Genomic DNA, 21,003 nt, shown 5'->3' with positions numbered 1-21,003 from the left:
ACACATTAAGCGGTAGGCCCACTTAATAGTGTAGAAGAACAAAGGGACCTTGGAGTGCTTGTTCACAGATCCCTGAAAGTAGCAGGCCAGGTGGTTAAGAAGGCATACGGAATGTTTTCCTTTATTGGCCGAGGCATAGAATATAAGAGCAGGCAGGTTATGTTTAAATTGTATAATACTTTGGTTAGGCCACAGCTGGAGTACTGCGTGCAGTTCTGGTCGCCATATCATAGGAAGGACGTGATTGCAGTAGAGGGTGCAGAGGAGATTTACTAGGATGCTGCCTGGACTAGAGAATCTTAGTTATGAGGACAGATTGGATAGGCTGGGTTTGCTCTCATTGGAACAGAGGAGGTTGAGAGGAGACCTCATTTGAGGTGTACAAAATATTGAGGGGCCTGGACATAGTGGATAGTAAGGGTCTATTACCATTGGTGGAGGGGTTTATTACGAGGGAGCATAGTTTTAAGGTGGTTGGTGGAAGATTTTGAGGGGGGCCTTCTTTAGAAAGTTGTCAGGATCTGGAACTCGCTGCCTAGAAGAGTGGTGGATGCAGAAACCCTCACCACTTTTAAGAGATGGTTGGATGGGCACGGACCTAGAGCTGGTAATTGGGATTAGGCTGGATGACCTTTTGTTGGACGGCGCAGATATAATGGTAAGTACTGTAGGGAATAGAATACAGCCAGGGTGATCGCCTGGATGGGTCGGAGAGGAATTTCCCCAGATTTTTTCTCCCTAAATTGGCCTGGGTTTTTATCTGGTTTTTGCCTCTCCCAGGAGATCACATGGCTCCGGTAGGGATGGAGTGTAGAATGTTTCAGTATAAGGGGTGTCGCAGTTGTGTGAGGTGGACTGGTTGGGCTGGGTGCTCTTTGCCTTTCCGTCATTGTTTATAGGTTTACATTTAACCTTTAGGGCTGCTGACCGAGGGCCGTGCAGCTTTTTGTCGGCCGGTGCCGACACGATGGGTCAAAATGGCCTCCTTCTGCTCTGTAAATTTCTATGTTTCTGTATAAGCAGGTTACACTGTAAGAGTGTCACGCAGAAATGAATCAGCAAATCAGTGTAATGCGGTTTGTAACTTTTTCAGTAACTGCATCAGCACCAATATAATAAATATGCCCAGTGATAAACTCTACCTTAACACTGCAGCACTGTGATGACACCAACAGTGGAAATATGGGTCTTATGGGGCCAAAACAATTGCTGTGACACAATTTATAATGTGGGCAGTGCAGTGACACAAGTGATGGACGATGTGTCCTTGAACTTTTCCTGTATGCCATGCAACTGTCTGCATTTACAACCTGAGTTGGTCATGCCAGCAATCCAACAATATTTAGAAACATAGAAACATTGAAAATAGGTGCAGAAGTAGGCCATTCGGCCCTTCGAGCCTGCACCGCCATTCAATGAGTTCATGGCTGAACATGCAAATTCAGTATCCCATTCCTGCTTTCTCGCCATACCCCTTGATCCCCCGTGTAGTAAGGACTACATCTAACTCCTTTTTGAATATATTTAGTGAATTGGCCTCAACAACTATCTGTGGTAGAGAATTCCACGGGTTTACCACTCTCTGGGTGAAGAAGTTTCTCCTCATCTCGGTCCTTACCCCTTATCCTTAGACTGTGACCCCTGGTTCTGGACTTCCCTAACATTGGGAACATTCTTCCTGCATCTAACCTGTCTAAACCCGTCAGAATTTTAAACGTTTCTATGAGATCCCCTCTCATTCTTCTGAACTCCAGTGAATACAAGCCCAGTTGATCCAGACTTTCTTGATATCAGTCCCGCCATCCCGGGAATCAGTCTGGTGAACCTTCGCTGCACTCCCTCAATAGCAAGAATGTCCTTCCTCAAGTTAGAAGACCAAAACTGTACACAATACTCCAGGTATGGCCTCACCAAGGCCCTGTACAACTGTAGTAACACCTCCCTGCCCCTGTACTCAAATCCCCTCGCTATGAAGGCCAACATGCCATTTGCTTTCTTAACTGCCTGCTGTACCTGCATGCCAACCTTCAATGACTGATGTACCATGACACCCAGGTCTCGTTGCACCTCCCCTTTTCCTAATCTGTCACCATTCAGATAATAGTCTGTCTCTCTGTCTTTACCACCAAAGTGGATAACCTCACATTTATCCACATTATACTTCATCTGCCATGCATTTGCCCACTCACCTAACCTATCCAAGCCACTCTGCAGCCTCATAGCATCCTCCTCGCAGCTCACACTGCCACCCAGTTTAGTGTCATCTGAAAATTTGGAGATACTACATTTAATCCCCTCGTCTAAATCGTTAATGTACAATGTAAACAGCTGGGGCCCCAGCACAGAATCTTGCGGTACCCCACTAGTCACTGCCTGCCATTCTGAAAAGTACCCATTTACTCCTCCTCTTTGCTTCCTGTCTGCCAACCAGTTCTTAATCCACGTTAACACACTACCCCCAATCCCATGTGCTTTAACTTTGCACATTAATCTCTTGAATTATTAGTAATGTTATTTTTCAAACCATGTTGCCAGTTTCATCAGTACTGACAAATGCAGCGTTGTCACTTGAAGCATTTGTGTCCTGCACAGAACGAGCAATGGCAAAACAAAATCATAAAGTTTTCTAATGCGTCATGCAGTGATACATTTATTAAGAAACCAAGGTGAGGGTGACAGGCTCATAGTGCAGGACATTGATGTTGAGGAGATGAGCTGAATTGGGAAGTAATGGTTAGGTGATACCAAGTTTGCGATTATAAGAATCAGTTTTTAAAACTCAGATGCACTTTATGCAAAGTTAGGCCCCAACTTCTATGGCAGTTCTTGCGGATGATGCGAGTGTGGATAATTGAGTTTTTCAGTAGAGAAAAAGAACACAAAATGAGTATATTTTTCTCCAACGCTGACCCAGCTACTCTTAACTTTCCTCAGGAGATTTTGAAGAAGATTATTACTACACTGGCTGTGAAGAATGAAGAGGTCCAGAACTTTGTCTATGTGCTGAAGCAGATGCTGAAGAATGTTGAGGTAACACTGATATTTATACCTGGTGCCCAGCAAACAAACCCCTATCAGACTACCAGCCTGTTGAACTCTTCATAATATTCAACCAAGGACTGAGTACTTCAAAAGTAATTGGTGTGTGCTGGGTTTGTTATGGTACATGATTCCTGGGCAGCGTAACGGCCAAAAGCAATAGGCTTTTCTCTACTGTGTTCTATTTCTCTGTCCTCCTTTTTTTTTTTGTTTCTCTTCCCCCACCCCCTTCCCACGTCTCTCCCCCTTTGTGTCCCAAAGGTGCTAACTTGGATGCGACTATACAGGATGACTCTGATTGGAGCTTGACATTTGCAATGGTCGAGGCTAGTGAATGTGTAAAAGGCATCAGTCAGGCGAGACCTGTCCATTTCTGCCCTGTCCATAACGTACCTGAAACATCACTGTATAAAACCGCTTCAAATGTTTACGCTGTAAATATCCTGGAGCCATCCATTGCCTTGTTCTCTTGTATTTCATGAGATGTTTCCACTTGTGGGGGGGGGGAGTCCCAAAACTAGAGGTCATAAATATAGGATAGTCGCCAATAAATCAAATGGGGAACTTGGGAGAATGTTCTTTACCCAGAGAGTGGTTAGAATGTGGAACTTGCTACCACAGGGAATGGTCGAGGCGAATAGCATAGATGCATTTAAGGGGAAGCTGGATAATACACGAGGGAGAAAGGAATCGAAGGATCTATTGATAGTGAGATGAATTAGGGTGGGGGGCATAAACACCAGCACAGAACAGTTGGGCCAAATGGCCTGTTTCTGTGCTGTACATTCTGTGTGAGACCCACTCTAGTGGTGCCAGCTCCGGATAAATGGCGAACTTGTGCAGTAGGTTACACGCACTAGGGGCCATAAAATGAGCGGCCCCTGGAGCAGTATGGCGGCCCGACCTGCGAGATACCACCAGCGGCAGGCCGTGGCCATAAAAGGAGCAGTGTGGCGGCCATATCGCTGCAAGATACAACGCGAACTGGTGCAGGAGGGTGACGGCAGCGAAGAGGGTGACTGGATTGGACATCAGCAAGGTTACAGGCCGGTGATTGGAGCGTGGGCAGGTACAGCAGGAGTGGTGAGATTGGGATGCAGGAGAGGCGAGCGACGTGATCGAGACCCAGGAGAGGCATGAGTTCGGGGCCCAGAAGAGGCGAGGGCCCAGGGGCAGCACGGGCCAGCCCACACTACGATATGTATGCGCACTAGGTCCGTGCAGCAGAACTGGTCTCCAGTCATCTTGGTTAATCCTTGCCACTGGATCATGACGTAGCTCTGTCAAGCCCGTGTGGTGGCTGGTGTGCAACGGCCACCACATGTTTTTTTTTTTTTAAATCCACGATCAGGCATCTTCCACCCTTCAAGATGTAGTTCGGGACCGGGAATATCTGGTCCTTCATTGAAACACCTATGAACTCATCCCTTTTTTTTGGCGTGGAAGCAAGTCATCCTCGATACGAGGGACCGCCGATGATGATGATATGATGATGCTACACGTAAATGTATAATTACCAGCCTTAACAAAACCCGCAAAGTTTGCTTCTGAGTTGCAGCCAGCTGCGAGGGAGCCAACACTACAATCCCTAGACTTCCTATAATGCAAAAGCAGCTTTTACTTTGCTATTCCACAAGTGCCAACAGGGGAGTCGGGCTGCAAATAGCCCTTGTGCTTAGTGAGTAAACACCACGCGTGTTGTGGGACTGAGTCTGATTTGTGATAGCGTGGTGATGGTGCGATACAGTTGGTCTCCGTGCCCCTGAACTAGTAACAGCGGGTATGGGAGAATCGGCTTGGTTCCTGCTGCTCGTCAGTGTCTAGTGACCCATTGCTGTGGACACTGGATCAGAGGAGGATCAGACTCCGCTATTGGGTTCATCTCTGTTGAATAACCTGTTGGCACTTGCTGTCTGGGTTCATGCATGAGGAAAGCCAGTTGAGTAAGGTACTGGAGAGTGAAACTGTACCTGACTCAGACAGATGGCAGTGAGCTGCTTCAGACTCTCTGTTAGTATCAGTCTGGTACGGCCATCTCAAGTTGTCAATGGACACGGCTGAAACGGACAGGGTTTGGCTGAAACTAACTGGACTCAGCTGACCAGCTTTGACTACACACGAGCACTGCAATATTCCAAACCACAGCACCTTCAGGGGAAGTAATCGTACTTTGAATGCACATTGGTGCAGGCATGTCTACATGTTGTGTTCCCTGTTTACTCTACCGAGGGCAGCGAATCAATTTAATGCTGGTGATCCCAAACAGAATGAGCCGAGTGTTAATGCTGCGGGATTTCAGGCGTCATGTGCATGCTGGTGTAAAAGCCCTGATCCATTTCCCCTGAGACCAGCAATGTGCCAGTAACATTCAACGTTATAAACAAATAGGCAGCATTAAATTGGCAGGTGCTGGGATAGTGTGGCCATCTGTCAGCAAACGGCATCAAAGGCCGCCTTAACTAATGCATTTATCCTTTAATTGTGTACAGGCTGGTCACACCAATCTTCCCTCCAGTTGTAGTCAGCTGTCTGTGCCAAGTTAGCTGATCAGAGCCAGGGCAGCAGTGGGAGTGCGATAATGTTATTTTGTCCAGACTTGGTTTAATGTCTCATCTGAAAGATGGCTCCTCCAACTGTGCAGCACTCTTTCAGTACTGCATTGAAGGATTAGTCTGGATTAAGTCTTTGGAGTGGGGTTTGAACCCACAATCTTCTGATTCTGAGCAAGAGTGCTGGCCTGATTGAAATATCTGTCCAATTCTCTCAAGGTATTCTACATTTTTTTAAAAATTCATTCATGGGATGTGGGCCATCATTTATTGCCCATCCCTAATTGCCCTTAAGGTGGTGGTGTCCATTGTAGTCCGTGTGGTGAAGGTGCTCCCACAGTGCGGTTAGGGAGGAAGTTCCAGGATTTTGACCCAGCGCCAATGAAGAAATGGCGATATACTTCCAAGTCAGAATGGTGTGTAACTTGGAGGGGAACTTGGAGGTGGTAGTGGTCCCATACGCCTGCTGCCCTTGTACTTCTAGGTCGCAGAGGTTGCAGGTTTTGGAGGTGCTATGTTGGCATATCCATTCGACTCACTTGCTAACCTCCATGTAAATGTAGTTAAATACATACTATCTGTATACTTTCCCTCTTCTGAGCTTGAGCTATGTCCATTAGTCCTAGAATTTTTGATAATCCAAAAATATTATTGAGTTCAATTTATCTGTCCTCCTTGAGAATTTTGAATACTTGAATAATATCTTCCCTCAGCCTTGACTTCTCCAGAGTAAACGATCCCAGGCTCTACAACCTGTCCTCGTAGTTCAGATGCCTTAAGTTTAGTATCAATTTGCCTGTCCTTTTCGGCACTGACTCCAGAGCCTGGATATCTTTGTTGTAGTGGGGTAACCAGAACTGTACCAGGGCTTTATGCAGTCTCGTTATCACTTCATGGAAATGATGCTCTATCCCTCTACCTGTAGATCTGGTTGGCTTTCCTTACTGTTGCTACACACTGTAAGTTTTAGTGAGTTATCCACCAGTACTCCCAGTTCCCCTCCTAGGCTTAACATACAGCCTATAGCCTTTCCTATTTCCACTGTTTTCCTTCTCTATTCTCAATACCTTGCATTTATCCACATTAAATGCCATTTGCCACTCATTGATGAACCTCTCCACCCTATCTTGATCCATTTATATTTGATTTGTCTCTTCACTATTGTTTGAACCCCCTTCCCCACCCTCCGTTTAGTGTCATCTGCAAAATGAGGTAACTTTCTTTCTGTCATTAATTCCAAACAGCAGTAGCCCAGTATTGATCGTTGTGGTACCCCACTTGTGGCACCTAGCCATGTCGATGCTGCTATTTTTGATGATGTTGGTTGAAGGGGGAGGTTGTCATGGATACTGGCGAACCCTCTGCACTTCTTTGAATAACTCCATGGGATCTTTAACATCCACCTGAAACACCAGAGCAGATCTTTTAGTTTAACACCTCATCTAAAAGACAACACCATTGACAATGTAGCACTCTGTCAGTACTGCACTGGGGTGTTAGCCCATGTTTATATGCTCAGGTTTTGGAGTGGAGTTTGAACCCACAACCTGCTGACTGAGTGCTGCCAAGTGATCCAAGCTGGCACTTCAAAATATACAAATTAAATATACACCCACCATTCTAATGGCACTAATTTGGAACACCCACTTCCGCATTCTGCCTTCCTTGTGTGCTCTCGCTCTATCTCTCCTTTTTCACTCACTAGCTTTTATTTTTTTTTTTCTAGCTTCTCTATTCTTGCCCTTTTTTCCTAAGCTCATTCTAAAATCCTTTTCTTTCTTACAGAGAACCATTAGTCCTCAATTCTATCTCTTCTTACCGACTCTTTTTCACCCCAGTGGTATTTCTGTCATCCTGGACCCTTCACCACCATTTCTTTATAAATGTTTTTTTAATTTAGTAACTGAATTATAACATAAGGAAAAGGTTCAGGACAGGAAAGGGCTCTTCACCCCTCCAAGCTCATTCTTATAATACTCTGACTCACCAGTCCAGCATCCAACTGCAATTTGCGCTGCCTGTGCATCATTATGGAGAGATGTTTTTCCTTGGGATCACCTCGGCCATCTAGGAAGCTGCAATATCTACTCTCAAATCTTGTTGGCATGAGATGCTGTCGGGCAAATTAGTCATGATGCAAAGCACTCTGGGAAGCTTCATTTGCAGTAATGATAACTTATTACTACGCTGGTTGTTTGACGTTTATGTTCACCTGAACTGTAGAAAGACACCAGATTCTGTCCTTCTAAACTTGTGTTGCTTCTGAAGAGGGAATGTTTAGGTACACGAGACTAGGGGTGAAGTACTGGTGGGTCCAGCCCTGTTGCTAGTGGTTTTGACTGTGGGGTAGAAATTGCCCTCCACCTGAAGCGGAGCGCACCTACTGTTTTTTTTTTTAAAAAGATTTTCTCCGCCCCAGTCCATTAGGCGGCGATACTGGAGAAATTCAGCACTTTGTTTTTTTTCTCTCCAAGTCCCGGTTGAGTACCGGGCGGAAGTGACCTCGCAGCAGGTCTGCCGCCCCGATCGCTGATGTGACAACTTCTCTCCCCTTCAGTTAAAGGGGAGGGCCGGTGCGAACTCGGCAGATATTTTAGTTCGGTCCTCTGGGCCACCAGGGAGGGTTTCGGCCGGGCCAGCAGCCTGGCACCCAAGAGGGAGTGCTGCATTGTTGGAAGCGCCATCTTTTGAAGAAGGTATTAAACTGAGCACATACCTACTAGCTCAAGTGGATGCAAAAGATCCCGGGCCGACCGAACCCAGGGGCATAAATGTCAGGCTGACCTGGCAGTCAGCCGACAAAAAAAAAATAACATGGCGGCCGCGGCAGTGTGCCCTCCCCTTTAAGGGCGGCCATGCCACCATTTCACACCGAGTGCACCGTCAGCAAAAGCTGTCGGGGGCACCGGTCAGCGATGGGGCCTCTCCCATGGGGCAATTTCGCAAGGGGGTCCCCACCAGTCGGTAAGGGGTCGGCGCGTGCACGCTGTGGCGGGAAAGCGGGCGTAGCGGTCTTGGACACCGCTCCGCTCCTGAGGTAGGGCAATTTCTAAAATGGTGGCCCCTCCACCAGTCGGCAGCCATTCTGCGTCGCCCCGTGGTTTCCGGCGGTCAGAGGCTGTATCGGGAGGGACAATTTTTGGCCCTGTGTGTTTCTTTATCTTGTAAACTATCGATACTTCTAAATAATGCCAAAGACCCTACTCTGCTGGCAATGAGAGATTTGAGCTTCCAGACAAATGTTTCACTCCCCATTCTGATTTGGTTTCCTGCTACCTATCTACCACCTTTTCTTTTAGACTAATTCTGAGCAAGTTCTCGGGGACCTGGAGACAGAATATAATTTGCTGTATACCATTCTCGATGAGCTGAAGGAAGACATGGTGACAAAGATCAAACAGGAACGAGCCAGCAAAACTTATGAACTGCAGGTAGGTCCTGTCATCCCAGCAAAGCAGCCATCGCAGTAATTGCTTAATGTAGCCCAAGCCATAGTTGATAGCAGCTATGTCAATCACCAGATAAATAAACAACAACTTGTAATCATATAGCTCCTTTAACCTAATGAAACATCCTAAGGTGCTTCACAGGAATATTATGAGGTAAAACAATTTGACACTGAGCCGCATAAGTAGAAATCAGGGCAAGTGACCAAAAGCTTGGTCAAAGAGGTAGGTTTTAAGGAGCGTCTTGAAGGAGGAAAGAGAGGTTTAGACAGGGAGTTCCAGAGCTTGGGACCTCGGCAACAGAAGGCATGGCCACCAATGGTTAAGCAATTATAATCAAGGATGCTCAAGAGGGCAGAATTAGAGGAACGCGGTGGTGGGGGGGGTCGGTTGTGGGGCTGGAGAAGATTAGAGAGATGGGGAGTTGGGGGGCTGGAGGAGATTAGAGATAGGAAGGGGTGAGGCCATGGAGGGATTTGAAAATAAGGATGAGAATCTTGAAATCGAAGCATTGCTTAACCGGAAGCCAATGTAGGTCAGCGAGCACAGGGTGATGGGTGAGCGGGACTTGGTGCAAGTTAGGACACGGGCTGCCGAGTTTTGGATCACCTCTAGTTTATGTAGGGTAGAATGTGGGAGGCCAGCAAATAAAGATGACCAAGGCTATTTGGCTAATCTTCGCTTGTCCATCTACAAAACGGAGTCTCCTGTCACTGCATTCGCCCAATGGCATGGTCCAGCCAATTTGCTGCGGGTCATTAAGATGATGCTGATTGTATCGGAATCTTGAATCAACAGCTTGTTCCCTTCAGGTATCGAGGATTGAAACATTTCACACTGGTACTGGTGATATATTCTGCGTTTTAGGTTGCTGTGGGTCTTTGTAGGATGATATTCATGGTGCAGTTTCCCTGAATCAGTATCCTGAAACAACATGATTATGCCCCTCAGACACTGAACGTCCTGCTGCACAAGGCTAAGTTTGCCATCCAGTTGATCCATTCATAATCAGTGATTACAATGCTGAGTCAACCAAGCCCCATCTGCTGCTGTATTTATTACTGAGCTGAGAAAACGGATGTTGGGGGTGGGGAAAGGGATAGAAAATATAGCAACTAAACAACACAAAGGTGCAGAAGCTGAATTTATAAACTGCCTTTCATGTCCTTGGAACATCCCAAAGACAACACTACCCATGAATTACTTTTAAAGTTAGGAAAATGTGGCAGCCAATTTGAACACACGGCCCCCAAAACAGCAAATGAGCCAAATGGCCAGCTAATTGGTTTTGGTGATGTTGTTTGAGGAATAACTGTTAGCCAAGACACTAGGAAAACTCTGCTGCTGCTCTTCAAATAGTGCCACGGGATCTTTTGCATCCACTTGAGCAAGTAGGTATGTGCTCAGTTTAATACCTTCTTCAAAAGATGGCGCTTCCAACAATGCAGCACTCCCTCAGTACTGCACTGAAGTATCAGCTTGGATTATGTGCTTAAGTTCTGGAGTGGGGCTTGAACCCACTAATTCTCTGACTTAAAGAGAAGAATGCTAGTACTGAGCCAAACGGATGCTAAGTATAGAATGATTTATGTTGTTTGAAGGAAATGGAAGTCAAAATGCTCTGTGTTGACGCTTCTGACTCTTTGCTACATTACATTACAACAGTGACTACACTCCAAAAGTACTTCATTGGCTGTAAAGCACTTTGAGATGTCCGGTGGTCGTGAAAGGCGCTATATAAATCCTAATCTTTTCCTTTTTCTTTGCTGGGGTTTGGTTTTGCATCAAGAAACATTCCTTCCCGCAGAGCTGAGATTTAGGGACACTTCCTCTCCTGCTATCCAGTGAGAAAGGAAGGGTATAAATGCTATCGGGATACTTCACTCCAGCAGTGTAATGTATTTGTTTCATGGGTTCTTTGCTTAAGGATTCATAGCAGCACATTGCTAATAAGAACTAGTTGGTTTATGAGCAAAAGCTTTAACAAGCACACTACACATTAACAGTTCATCCACCAGGCTCACAACCACCTGCCTTATCGTGGATCCCCCGAACCCAACTGGCTGGGGTTTTATTGAGTCTTGTGAACATCACATGAAGGGCTAAGCCACTCCCAACTCAACAGCTCTACAACTATTTTAGTTGATAACCATAAATCAAGTGCCCCCTGATTAAAGGGGGGCACTAAAACCGACACATTAAACAAATTAAACTTTTGACAGTAAACTTAAATCAAATTAAAATTTGGTTGCTGGGGGTGATGATGCACTCCAGTCCCTCCGGCGCCCACCTCTCGCGGAAGGCTACGAGCGTACCTGGCTCGGACGTAACCACAGAAGAGAGGCAGGCAGTCGGGCTGAACGACCGCCCGCTACCTGGACCGGTTGATGGCCCCTTGGCCATGCCCAGGAGCAGTCCTACGAGGAGGCCTTCCGACCTGCCCGCTCCCCTCCGCGCAGGGTGCCCAAAGATCAGGAGCATGGGACTGAAGTGCAACCAGAATTTGAGGAGCAGCCCCTTCAAATAATGGAAGAGGGGCTGCAACCTCGCACATACAACATAGACATGGAACACTGACTCCTCCAGACCGCAGTCAACAGTTCTACAAACCTGTGAGCACGTGTGAGCATGCTCACAGGTGTGCACATTTCAAGCCATATCCCATATCCCTAGAATTATTAAACTACAGAATTTGTAGTTCCCTCTGTGGGAGTGCCTGGCCTCCGCTCAGCTCACCATGTGGGGAACTCCATATATGCCCATGTCTCACCATTGCAGAGTGTAGCATTACTGTAGCATTACCGCTGGCGCAAGACGATGCTTGGGGTGTGGCCCTTGGCAAAACTTTGTGCGTAACCATTGCTCCAAGGTTGTTCAACCAGATAATGTGGTTCTGACTGGCCTTTCCAAGACGAGGCCTGTTCACTCAAACCAACAGAAACTGAAACCTTACCGAGAGTGCCTGAATTTAAAAAATGGAGCTGGGAACAAAGATGGTCTCTATCTGGCTTCTTAATGCTACTGTAGGCCAGCGTTCCTCTGAGCTTTGCTTCCCTTGTTGCTCCAATACTCCAAAAACACCCTCCAGCAGTCTCTTGCTCCTCTCTGCATCCAAACCAAGTTGAAATCAAGATTCACTGAGATGTTGCTACCATAATTTACGTACAAGACCTCGATCTTCCATTCCGCCAATCTACAGGCTTTGAAGATCAATGAATGCTTCCGCAGCTTTTTTTCATAAACTAATTCTACTCTATTTTTGGTGGTGCCCTACAGTGATGGCCTTGGCCTTTCACTTCGATTCTGACCAGCATCTTCGTCTGACCCATTAAGTCCCTAAAACCTATGATCCCTCTATTGAGGTTATTTCATGCCTCTATTCTCTCGCCAGAATCAGTTGACCATCTGCACCAAGGCTTTGGAGAATTCAGAGGAGCTGCTGGAGTTCGCAAACCATACACTGGATACGGCAAACTCCGATGGGTTGAGCCAGGTAGTTGCTTTTCCTAAATTGTCCTTTTTTGTTTCGTAAATTTCATTTGCATACTTCCTAAGAAATGTTGTGAACTACATGTGTCAGAGAAATGTTTAAAGTGACTTCACTAAATAAACAGGTGTGAAAAAATTTGAGGAATTAGTTTTTATTTTTAATAAATCCACCCAATACAAAAGAGAGAGGATGATTGAGTGGAAGAACAGAGGGAAGCTAATTTAAAAAGGTGCCAGGTTTATACAGCGAACTAAAATGGAAAGATTACTGGACCTTTTTTGGAGTCCTCGTTTGGACTGTTGTGAATTTAAAACAATCAGCTAGCAGTATTGCTTTTACTGAATCGGCTGCTGTTTGAACATAAGAACATAAGAATTAGGAACATGAGTAGGCCATCTAGCCCCTCGAGCCTGCCCCGCCATTCAATAAGATCATGGCTGATCTGGCCTTGGACTCAGCTCCACTTACCCGCCCTCTCCCCATAACCCTTAATTCCCTTATTAGTTAAAAATCTATCTATCTTTGACTTGAAAACATTCAATGAGCTAGCCTCAACTGCTTCCTTGGGTAGAGAATTCCACAGATTCACAACCCTCTGGGAGAAGAAACTTTTTCTCAACTCGGTTTTAAATTGGCTCCTCCGTATTTTGAGGCTGTGCCCCCTAGTTCTAGTCTCCCCCACCAATGGAAACAACCTCTCTGCCTCTATCTTGTCTATCCCTTTCATGATTTTAAATGTTTCTATAAGATCACCCCTCATCCTTCTGAACTCCAAGGAGTAAAGACCCAGTCTACTCAATCTATCATCATAAGGTAACCCTCTCATTTCTGGAATCAGCCTAGTGAATTGTCTCTGTACCCCTTCCAAAGCTAGTATATCCTTCCTTAAGTAAGGTGACCAAAACTGCACGCAGTACTCCAGGTGCGGCCTTACCAATACCTTATACAGTTGCAGCAAGACCTCCCTGCTTTTGTACTCCATCCCTTTCGCAATGAAGGCCAATATTCCATTTGCCTTCCTGATTACCTGCTGCACCTGCAAACTAACCTTTTGGGATTCATGCACAAGGACCCCCAGGTCCCTTTGCATCACAGCATGTTGTAATTTCTCCCCATTCAAATAATATTCCCTTTTACTGTTTTTTTTTCCCAAGGTGGATGACCTCACACTTTCCGACATTGTATTCCATCTGCCAAACCTTAGCCCATTCGCTTAACCTATCCAAATCTCCTTGCAGTCTCTCTGAGTCCTCTACACAACCCGCTTTCCCACTAATCTTAGTGTCATCTGCAAATGTTGTTGCACTACACTCTGTCCCCTCTTCTAGGTCATCTATGTATATTGTAAACAGTTGTGGTCCCAGCACTGATCCCTGTGGCACACCACTAACCACTGATTTCCAACCGGAAAAGGACCCATTTATCCCGACTCTCTGCTTTCTGTTCGCCAGCCAATTCTCTATCCATGCTAATACATTTCCTCTGACTCCGCGTACCTTTATCTTCTGTAGTAACCTTTTGTGTGGCACCTTATCAAATGCCTTTTGGAAATCTAAATACACCACATCCATCGGTACACCTCTATCCACCATGCTCGTTATATCCTCAAAGAATTCCAGTAAGTTAGTTAAACATGATTTCCCTTTCATGAATCCATGCTGCGTCTGCTTGATTGCACTATTCCTATCCAGATGTCCCGCTATTTCTTCCTTAATGATAGTTTCAAGCATTTTTCCCACTACAGATGTTAAACTAACCGGCCTATAGTTACCTGCCTTTTGCCTGCCCCCTTTTTTAAACAGAGGCGTTACATTAGCTGCTTTCCAATCCGCTGGTACCTCCCCAGAGTCCAGAGAATTTTGGTAGATTATAACGAATGCATCTGCTATAACTTCAGCCATCTCTTTTAATACCTGGGATGTATTTCATCAGGACCAGGGGACTTGTCTACCTTCAGTCCCATTAGCCTGTCCAGCACTACTCCCCTAGTGATAGTGATTGTCTCAAGGTCCTCCCTTCCCACATTCCTGTGGCCTGCAAATTTTGGCATTGTTTTTGTGTCTTCCACTGTGAAGACGGAAGCAAAATAATTGTTTAAGGTCTCAGCCATTTCCACATTTCCCATTATTAAATCTCCCTTCTCATCTTCTAAGGGACCAACATTTACTTTAGTCACTCTCTTCCGTTTTATATATCGGTAAAAGCTTTTACTATCTGTTTTTATGTTTTGCGCCAGTTTACTTTCGTAATCTATCTTTCCTTTCTTTATTGCTTTCTTAGTCATTCTTTGCTGTCGTTTAAAATTTTCCCAATCTTCTAGTTTCCCGCTAACCTTGGCCACCTTATACGCATTGGTTTTTAATTTGATACTCTCCTTTATTTCCTTGGTTATCCACGGCTGGTTATCACTTCTCTTGCCGCCCTTCTTTTTCACTGGAATATATTTTTTTTGCGCACTATGAAAGAGCTCCTTAAAAGTCCTCCACTGTTCCTCAATTGTGCCACCGTTTAGTCCTTGTTTCCAGTCTACTTTAGCCAACTCTGCCCTCATCCCACTGTAGTCCCCTTTGTTTAAGCATAGTACCCTCGTTTCTGATACAACTTCCTCAATCTGTATTACAAATTCAACCATATTGTGATCACTCATTCTGAGAGGATCTTTTACTAGGAGATCGTTTATTTTTCCTGTCTCATTACACAGGACCAGATCCAAGATGGCTTGCTCCCTTGTAGGCTCTGTTACATACTGTTCTAAGAAACAGTCCAGTATGCATTCTATGAATTCCTCCTCCAGGCTACCCCCTGCAATTTGATTTGACCAATCGATATGTAGGTTAAAATCCCCCATGACTACTGTCGTTCCTTTTTCACATGCCTCCATTATTCCCTTGATTATTGCCCGCCCCACCGTGAAGTTATTATATGGGGGCCTATAAACTACGCCGACCAGTGACTTTTTCCCCTTATTATCTCTAATCTCCACCCACAGTGATTCAACATTTTGTTCATTGGAGCCAATATCATCCCTCACAACTGCCCTGATATCATCCTTTATTAACAGAGCTACCCCACCTCCTTTCCCTTCTTGCCTATCTTTCTGAATCGTCAGATACCCCTGTATGTTTAATTCCCAGTCTTGGCCACCTTGCAACCATGTTTCTGTAATGGCCACCAAATCATACCCATTTGTAATGATTTGTGCCGTCAACTCATTTACTTTATTTCGAATGCTGCGTGCATTTAGGTAGAGTGTTTTCATCCTCGTTTTTAAACCATGATTTTGAGTTTTTATCCCTCCTGCAGCCCTTTTATATTCAGTGGCCCTTTTTGTTTCTTGCCTTTGGTTTCTCTGCCCTCCATTTTTACTCATCTCTGTTCTGTTTTTTGTTTTTGTCTCCTTTTTGTTTCCCTCTGTCTCCCTGTATTGGTTCCCATCCCCCTGCCATATTAGTTTAACTCCTCCCCAACAGCACTAGCAAACACTCCCCCTAGGACATTGGTTCCGTTCCTGCCCAAGTGCAGACCGTCCAGTTTGTACTGGTCCCACCTCCCCCAGAACCGGTTCCAATGCCCCACGAATTTGAATCCCTCCCTGCTGCACCACTGCTTAAGCCACGTATTCATCTGTGCTATCCTGCGATTCCTACTCTGACTAGCACGTGGCACTGGTAGCAATCCCGAGATTATTACTTTTGAGGTCCTACTTTTTAATTTAACTCCTAGCTCCTTAAATTCGTCTCGTAGGATCTCATCCCTTTTTTTTTTTCACCTATGTCGTTGGTACCAATGTGCACCACGACAACTGGCTGTTCTCCCTCCCTTTTTAGAATGTCCTGCACTCGCTCGGAGACATCCTTGACCCTTGCACCAGGGAGGCAACATACCATCCTGGAGTCTCGATTGCAACCGCAGAAACGCCTATCTATTCCCCTTATGATTGAATCCCCTATCACTATCGCTCTCCCACTCTTTTTCATGCCCTCCTGTACAACAGAGCCAGCCACGGTGCCATGAACTTGGCTGCTGCTGCTCTCCCCTGATGAGTCATCTCTCTCAACAGCACTCAAAGCAGTGTATCTGTTTTGCAGGGGGATGACCAGGTGGGACCCTTGCACTACTTTCTTTGTACTACTCTTCCTGCTGGTCTTCCATTCCCTAGCTGGCTGTGGATCCTTCTCATGCGGTAAGACCAACTCACTAAACGTGCCACTTATGTCATTCTCAGCATCGTGGATGCTCCAGAGTGAATCCACCCTCAGTTCCAATTCCGCAACGCGGTACGTCAGGAGATGGAGGCGGATACACTTCTCACACACTTAGTCCTCAGGGACACCGGAAGCGTCCCTGAGTTCCCACATGGCACAGGAGGAGCATATCACGTGACCGAGCTCTCCTGCCATGCCTTAACCCTTAGATACCCTTAAATTGGTAATAACAATGTTACAGTTCACTTACTGATATAAAAAATTAAAAGAAAAGCTACTCACCAATCACTTACCCCATTGGCTGTGACGTCACCTTTTGATTCCTTTCTACTTCTATTTTGCTTTCTCTCCAGCTGTAGCTGCACAAGCACGCCTTTTATAGGCCGCTCCCACCTCTCACCAACTGCCGCTGGCTCTCGATCTCCCGCTGGGCCTTTTATAGGCCGCTCCCACCTCTCACCAACTGCCGCTGGCTCTCGATCTCCCGCTGGGCCTTTTATAGGCCGCTCCCACCTCTCACCAACTGCCGCTGGCTCTCGATCTCCCGCTGGGCCTTTTATAGGCCGCTCCCACCTCTCACCAACTGCCGCTGGCTCTCGATCTCCCGCTGGGCCTTTTATAGGCCGCTCCCACCTCTCACCAACTGCCGCTGGCTCTCTATCTCCCGCTGGGCCTTTTATAGGCCGCTCCCGCCTCTCACCAACTGCCGCTGGCTCTCGATCTCCCGCTGGGCCTTTTATAGGCCGCTCCCGCCTCTCACCAACTTTTGTTCAGTATTCCCTCCCTTTCCACCGCCGTTCTTCTTACTCTTGTTGGGGTTCTGGGTTACACAGGTCCTAGTTGCCTTCCTGTACCTGCCCAAGTGACTACTTTTCACATGAGCCTAAATGGTAAATGTCAGAAATCTGTTCGACAATGGGGACATTACAACTGAGCCTCATCATGTTCTCAGCAAACATCCAGCATGAATCGCTGGATAGTGATCAGGCCCAGGAAGCCTGGCTGTCTTTTTGTTTAATCTTTCAGCCCTGAATTGCCGAGACTAATTCTAAAGCCTTGCCTATCATCCAGCTGCAATCGGCTAAACCAAACATGAAATCTTCCTGTATGATTAGTTCCACTCCTCGCTGGGCAGTGATTTACCAACCGAGTCACTGGGCCACTACCTATGTCTCCTTTTTATTAAAAGTAACATTTTCACTTATTTTTCTCCTTTTTCCCATTAAATGCTTGTTTCCTATGCAATGTAAGTTTAAAAATCCTATGATACTTTTTGGGTGCTTGAGCTTATACTTGATATTTATAAAGTCTGGGAGCAGTTAAGTTGCTTATTAAGATGCCTCTAATTGTAAAAGCATAGAGAAGACTATGCGATAGTTTGTGTATTGGTAGGTAATGCTGTTTAGCATGTTTTAGATACTGATTTGGAAACTAAAGAAATGGGACAGAGAAATGGTCAGGAAAGAAAATAGATAATGGGCAAGCAAAATAGATATATTTAAATACTTTATTTGTCATTTCAGTATTTCTGGTAATAAATCTATTCCTGGTATACGAGTAGATTTGTTGCTGCTAATAGTGTTCGTTTGCCCGTCACAGTGCTAAGAAATAAGCAAAACTGGTCAGCCTAATAATAGGAGAATTTCCCTGGACTAATTGGCAGTCTAAAGATTAATCAAAGCTCTAAAGCAAGTTCTATTAGTTATGGGTGCAATTGTGTATCTAGGATAGGGTTTTACAATGACTATGTTTTTACAGTGCTATGTTTTGTTTCTTTATGTTTGAATGCTTTCTGTATCCACAGGCATGTATTACAGAAATAAATAGCTTTCATTATAAAAGATCTAAAAACGTTCCAGCAGCTTCATTTGGCTGCATGGACGTGGCCCGTGGCCCATTTACCTAATGGCAACATTAAAAAAGATTTGCTTAATAGGAGTTTGAATAATTGTGCTGATTTGCATGTTTGACCTTCTCTCTCTCTTCTCTCCTTTCTGCTTCAAAGGCTGCCAAGCAGATTAAAGATAGGTATTGTAAAATACTTTTTGTTTCCAATGCATATTTATATCAATCTAACCTGAATTAAGAACCGCATGCACCTTTGGCCTGTCCCTCAATGCTTACTGAACCTCTTGCCTCCTTTGTTGCGTGTTCTAGAAGTTAACCCTTTTTCGTGCTGAGCCTTCATGTTATGTATTTCCCTATAGAATGTATGGCATCTGCAGAAGTTACTCTGTTGACAGAGGTAAAGCGGTCACTTAATGCTGAGTACAGCTGACCTACAATTGGAAACATTTTCCTATGTGCAAAAGTTCCCTAATCAAATAATTGAACGCTGACCTGAGTCGTGTACTCTCAACAGTTGGACTTTGCATCCTTGGAGACAAAGTTCTACTTTAGCAGGAGAATAATACATTGGGCACTGGAGATTAATCCTGACCTTATTTTTTTTTTTTTTTAAATCATCTGACTTGCTGTGAGCAACTGCCACTAAATCATCTGTCTCTAATTACAAGAATTCGAGACCTCCGGAAAGAGTTGTTGAATCGTCCTTTGATGGGTTAGAAACATCTAATAATGAAGATTTTAATGCGGATCAGTGACTACAAGCTAAAGAAACTAATTAGTTTTGATCTGGTAGGCAGAGCTTACAGTATGTCTACAAAATCTTGGATGCCTGGAATACCCACATCCCAGGACAATCAAAGCCTCTCCCGCTTGTGCTTTGAAGCAGTGGGAAAGTCTGGGGGTGGGGGGGAAAATGGAGTTATTGGTATTCAGAAATACGCTGCCCCACCAGCGCCTATATGTGGAAAGAATCTAGTCGAATCTATTTACTACCAACTTTCCTGCCTGATGGCAACTTGCTTTTTAGGATTATCTTCCCATTCCCATAACATCACTGACTGGTGCATCCTAAAGCAGCCCCGCTTACTTTAATGTAAGTTGAAATTTGCTGGGTTTGTCTGCAATCTTTATTTATACCATTTAGCTGAGGTTATGTAGGTCATAATTTATGTAGGATAAGTCAATACCAATCCTCTATTAGTAAATCCAACACCGCTAAATACACAAAACCCTTATTTTAGTATCGGCATATTTTATATAGACTCTTTGTTAATTATTCATGCAATCCTTAGGAACAAGTGTAGGCCATTCAGCCCATCGAGCCTGTTCCACCATTCAGTTAGATCATGGCTGTTAAGTATCTTAACTCCATCTACCCTCTTGGGTTCTGTAACCCTTAATACCCTTGCCTAACAAAAATCTATCAGTTTTGAAATTTTCAATTGACTCTCAGCCTCAACAGCTTTTTGGAGAGAGTGCCAGATTTCCGCTGCCCTTTGTGTGAAGAAGTGCTTCCTGACATCACAGCTGAATGACCGAGCTTTAATTTTAAAGTTGTGCGCTCTTGTTCTGGACTCCCCCACCAGAGGAAATCATTTCTATCTATCCACCCTCCTTTAATCATCTTAAATGCCTTAATTAGATCATCCCTTAATCTTCTACATTCAAGGGACTACAAGCCTAATCTATGCAACCTGCTCTCATAATGTAACCCTTTTCATCCCAGTATCATTCTGTAACAACTATATAAACACCTCCATAAAATAGTTCGTTCTTATCAAAGCTGAATACAAGAAATGAACAATTTCTTTAATGTCATTCAATTTAATCAAAAAGAGTCTGGATTTGGGCTTGCTTTTCCAATTGGTGCACAACTGTGGCCCTCAAAGGGTTGGAAGCATTTTGACCTTTGCACTGAAGCTCAGTAGCTGCAATTATAAATGGTTTGCGTGGGGTGTTGACTTCAGCGCGACATACTTTGTTATTGTTGGCACCCAAGACCTCCCATAAAATTGCACAGGTGATGATTAACGAAAGGGGTGTTACTTATTTGGGCGGAAATGCACTTGTACCCTGTTTATGGAGCTGATTTCAGTAAGATTCCTGGGTATCTAGAGTCTTTCTCCTGCTGGTAAATCTTCCCTGTTTATGGGATGTTTCACCAACAGGAAAGCAAGAGAGATGTTCGCACTGGCCAAAACAGCAAGGCTGCTACCAACCCTGCTCTAACTTTAGGCCCTACTGTAATGTATTTGTGTATTTCTGAGCCTCAAGCAACAGCCCAACTCGGGAGCTGCAAAATAACATTACAGACTGCTCAGGTCCAACAAAAAACTCGGGACCTAAAGAACAGATGGTGGATGGAGAAAGCACAGGTGATACAACAACTGGCCGACAGCCACGATATGCGAGGATTCTTCACTGCA

General features: G+C 45.0%; 1 protein-coding gene across 2 annotated transcripts in view; it reads left to right on the top strand.

Moving 5' to 3' along the window:
- fsd1 (fibronectin type III and SPRY domain containing 1) overlaps positions 1-21,003 on the top strand; it is a 53,438-nt gene that overhangs the window by 9,332 nt on the left and 23,103 nt on the right. For both annotated transcript variants that reach the window (XM_070860881.1, XM_070860882.1), the window contains exons 2-5: positions 2,935-3,030; positions 8,888-9,019; positions 12,426-12,527; positions 18,735-18,757. In XM_070860881.1, the coding sequence (XP_070716982.1) occupies positions 2,935-3,030; positions 8,888-9,019; positions 12,426-12,527; positions 18,735-18,757 (353 nt within the window). The remainder of the gene's footprint in view (positions 1-2,934; positions 3,031-8,887; positions 9,020-12,425; positions 12,528-18,734; positions 18,758-21,003) is intronic.

This window comes from Pristiophorus japonicus, chromosome 18 (assembly GCF_044704955.1).
Source record: "Pristiophorus japonicus isolate sPriJap1 chromosome 18, sPriJap1.hap1, whole genome shotgun sequence".
Lineage (NCBI taxonomy): Eukaryota > Metazoa > Chordata > Chondrichthyes > Pristiophoridae > Pristiophorus > Pristiophorus japonicus.
Note: the sequence above shows the minus strand (reverse complement) of the source record. Positions and strands in the feature narration are given on the sequence as shown.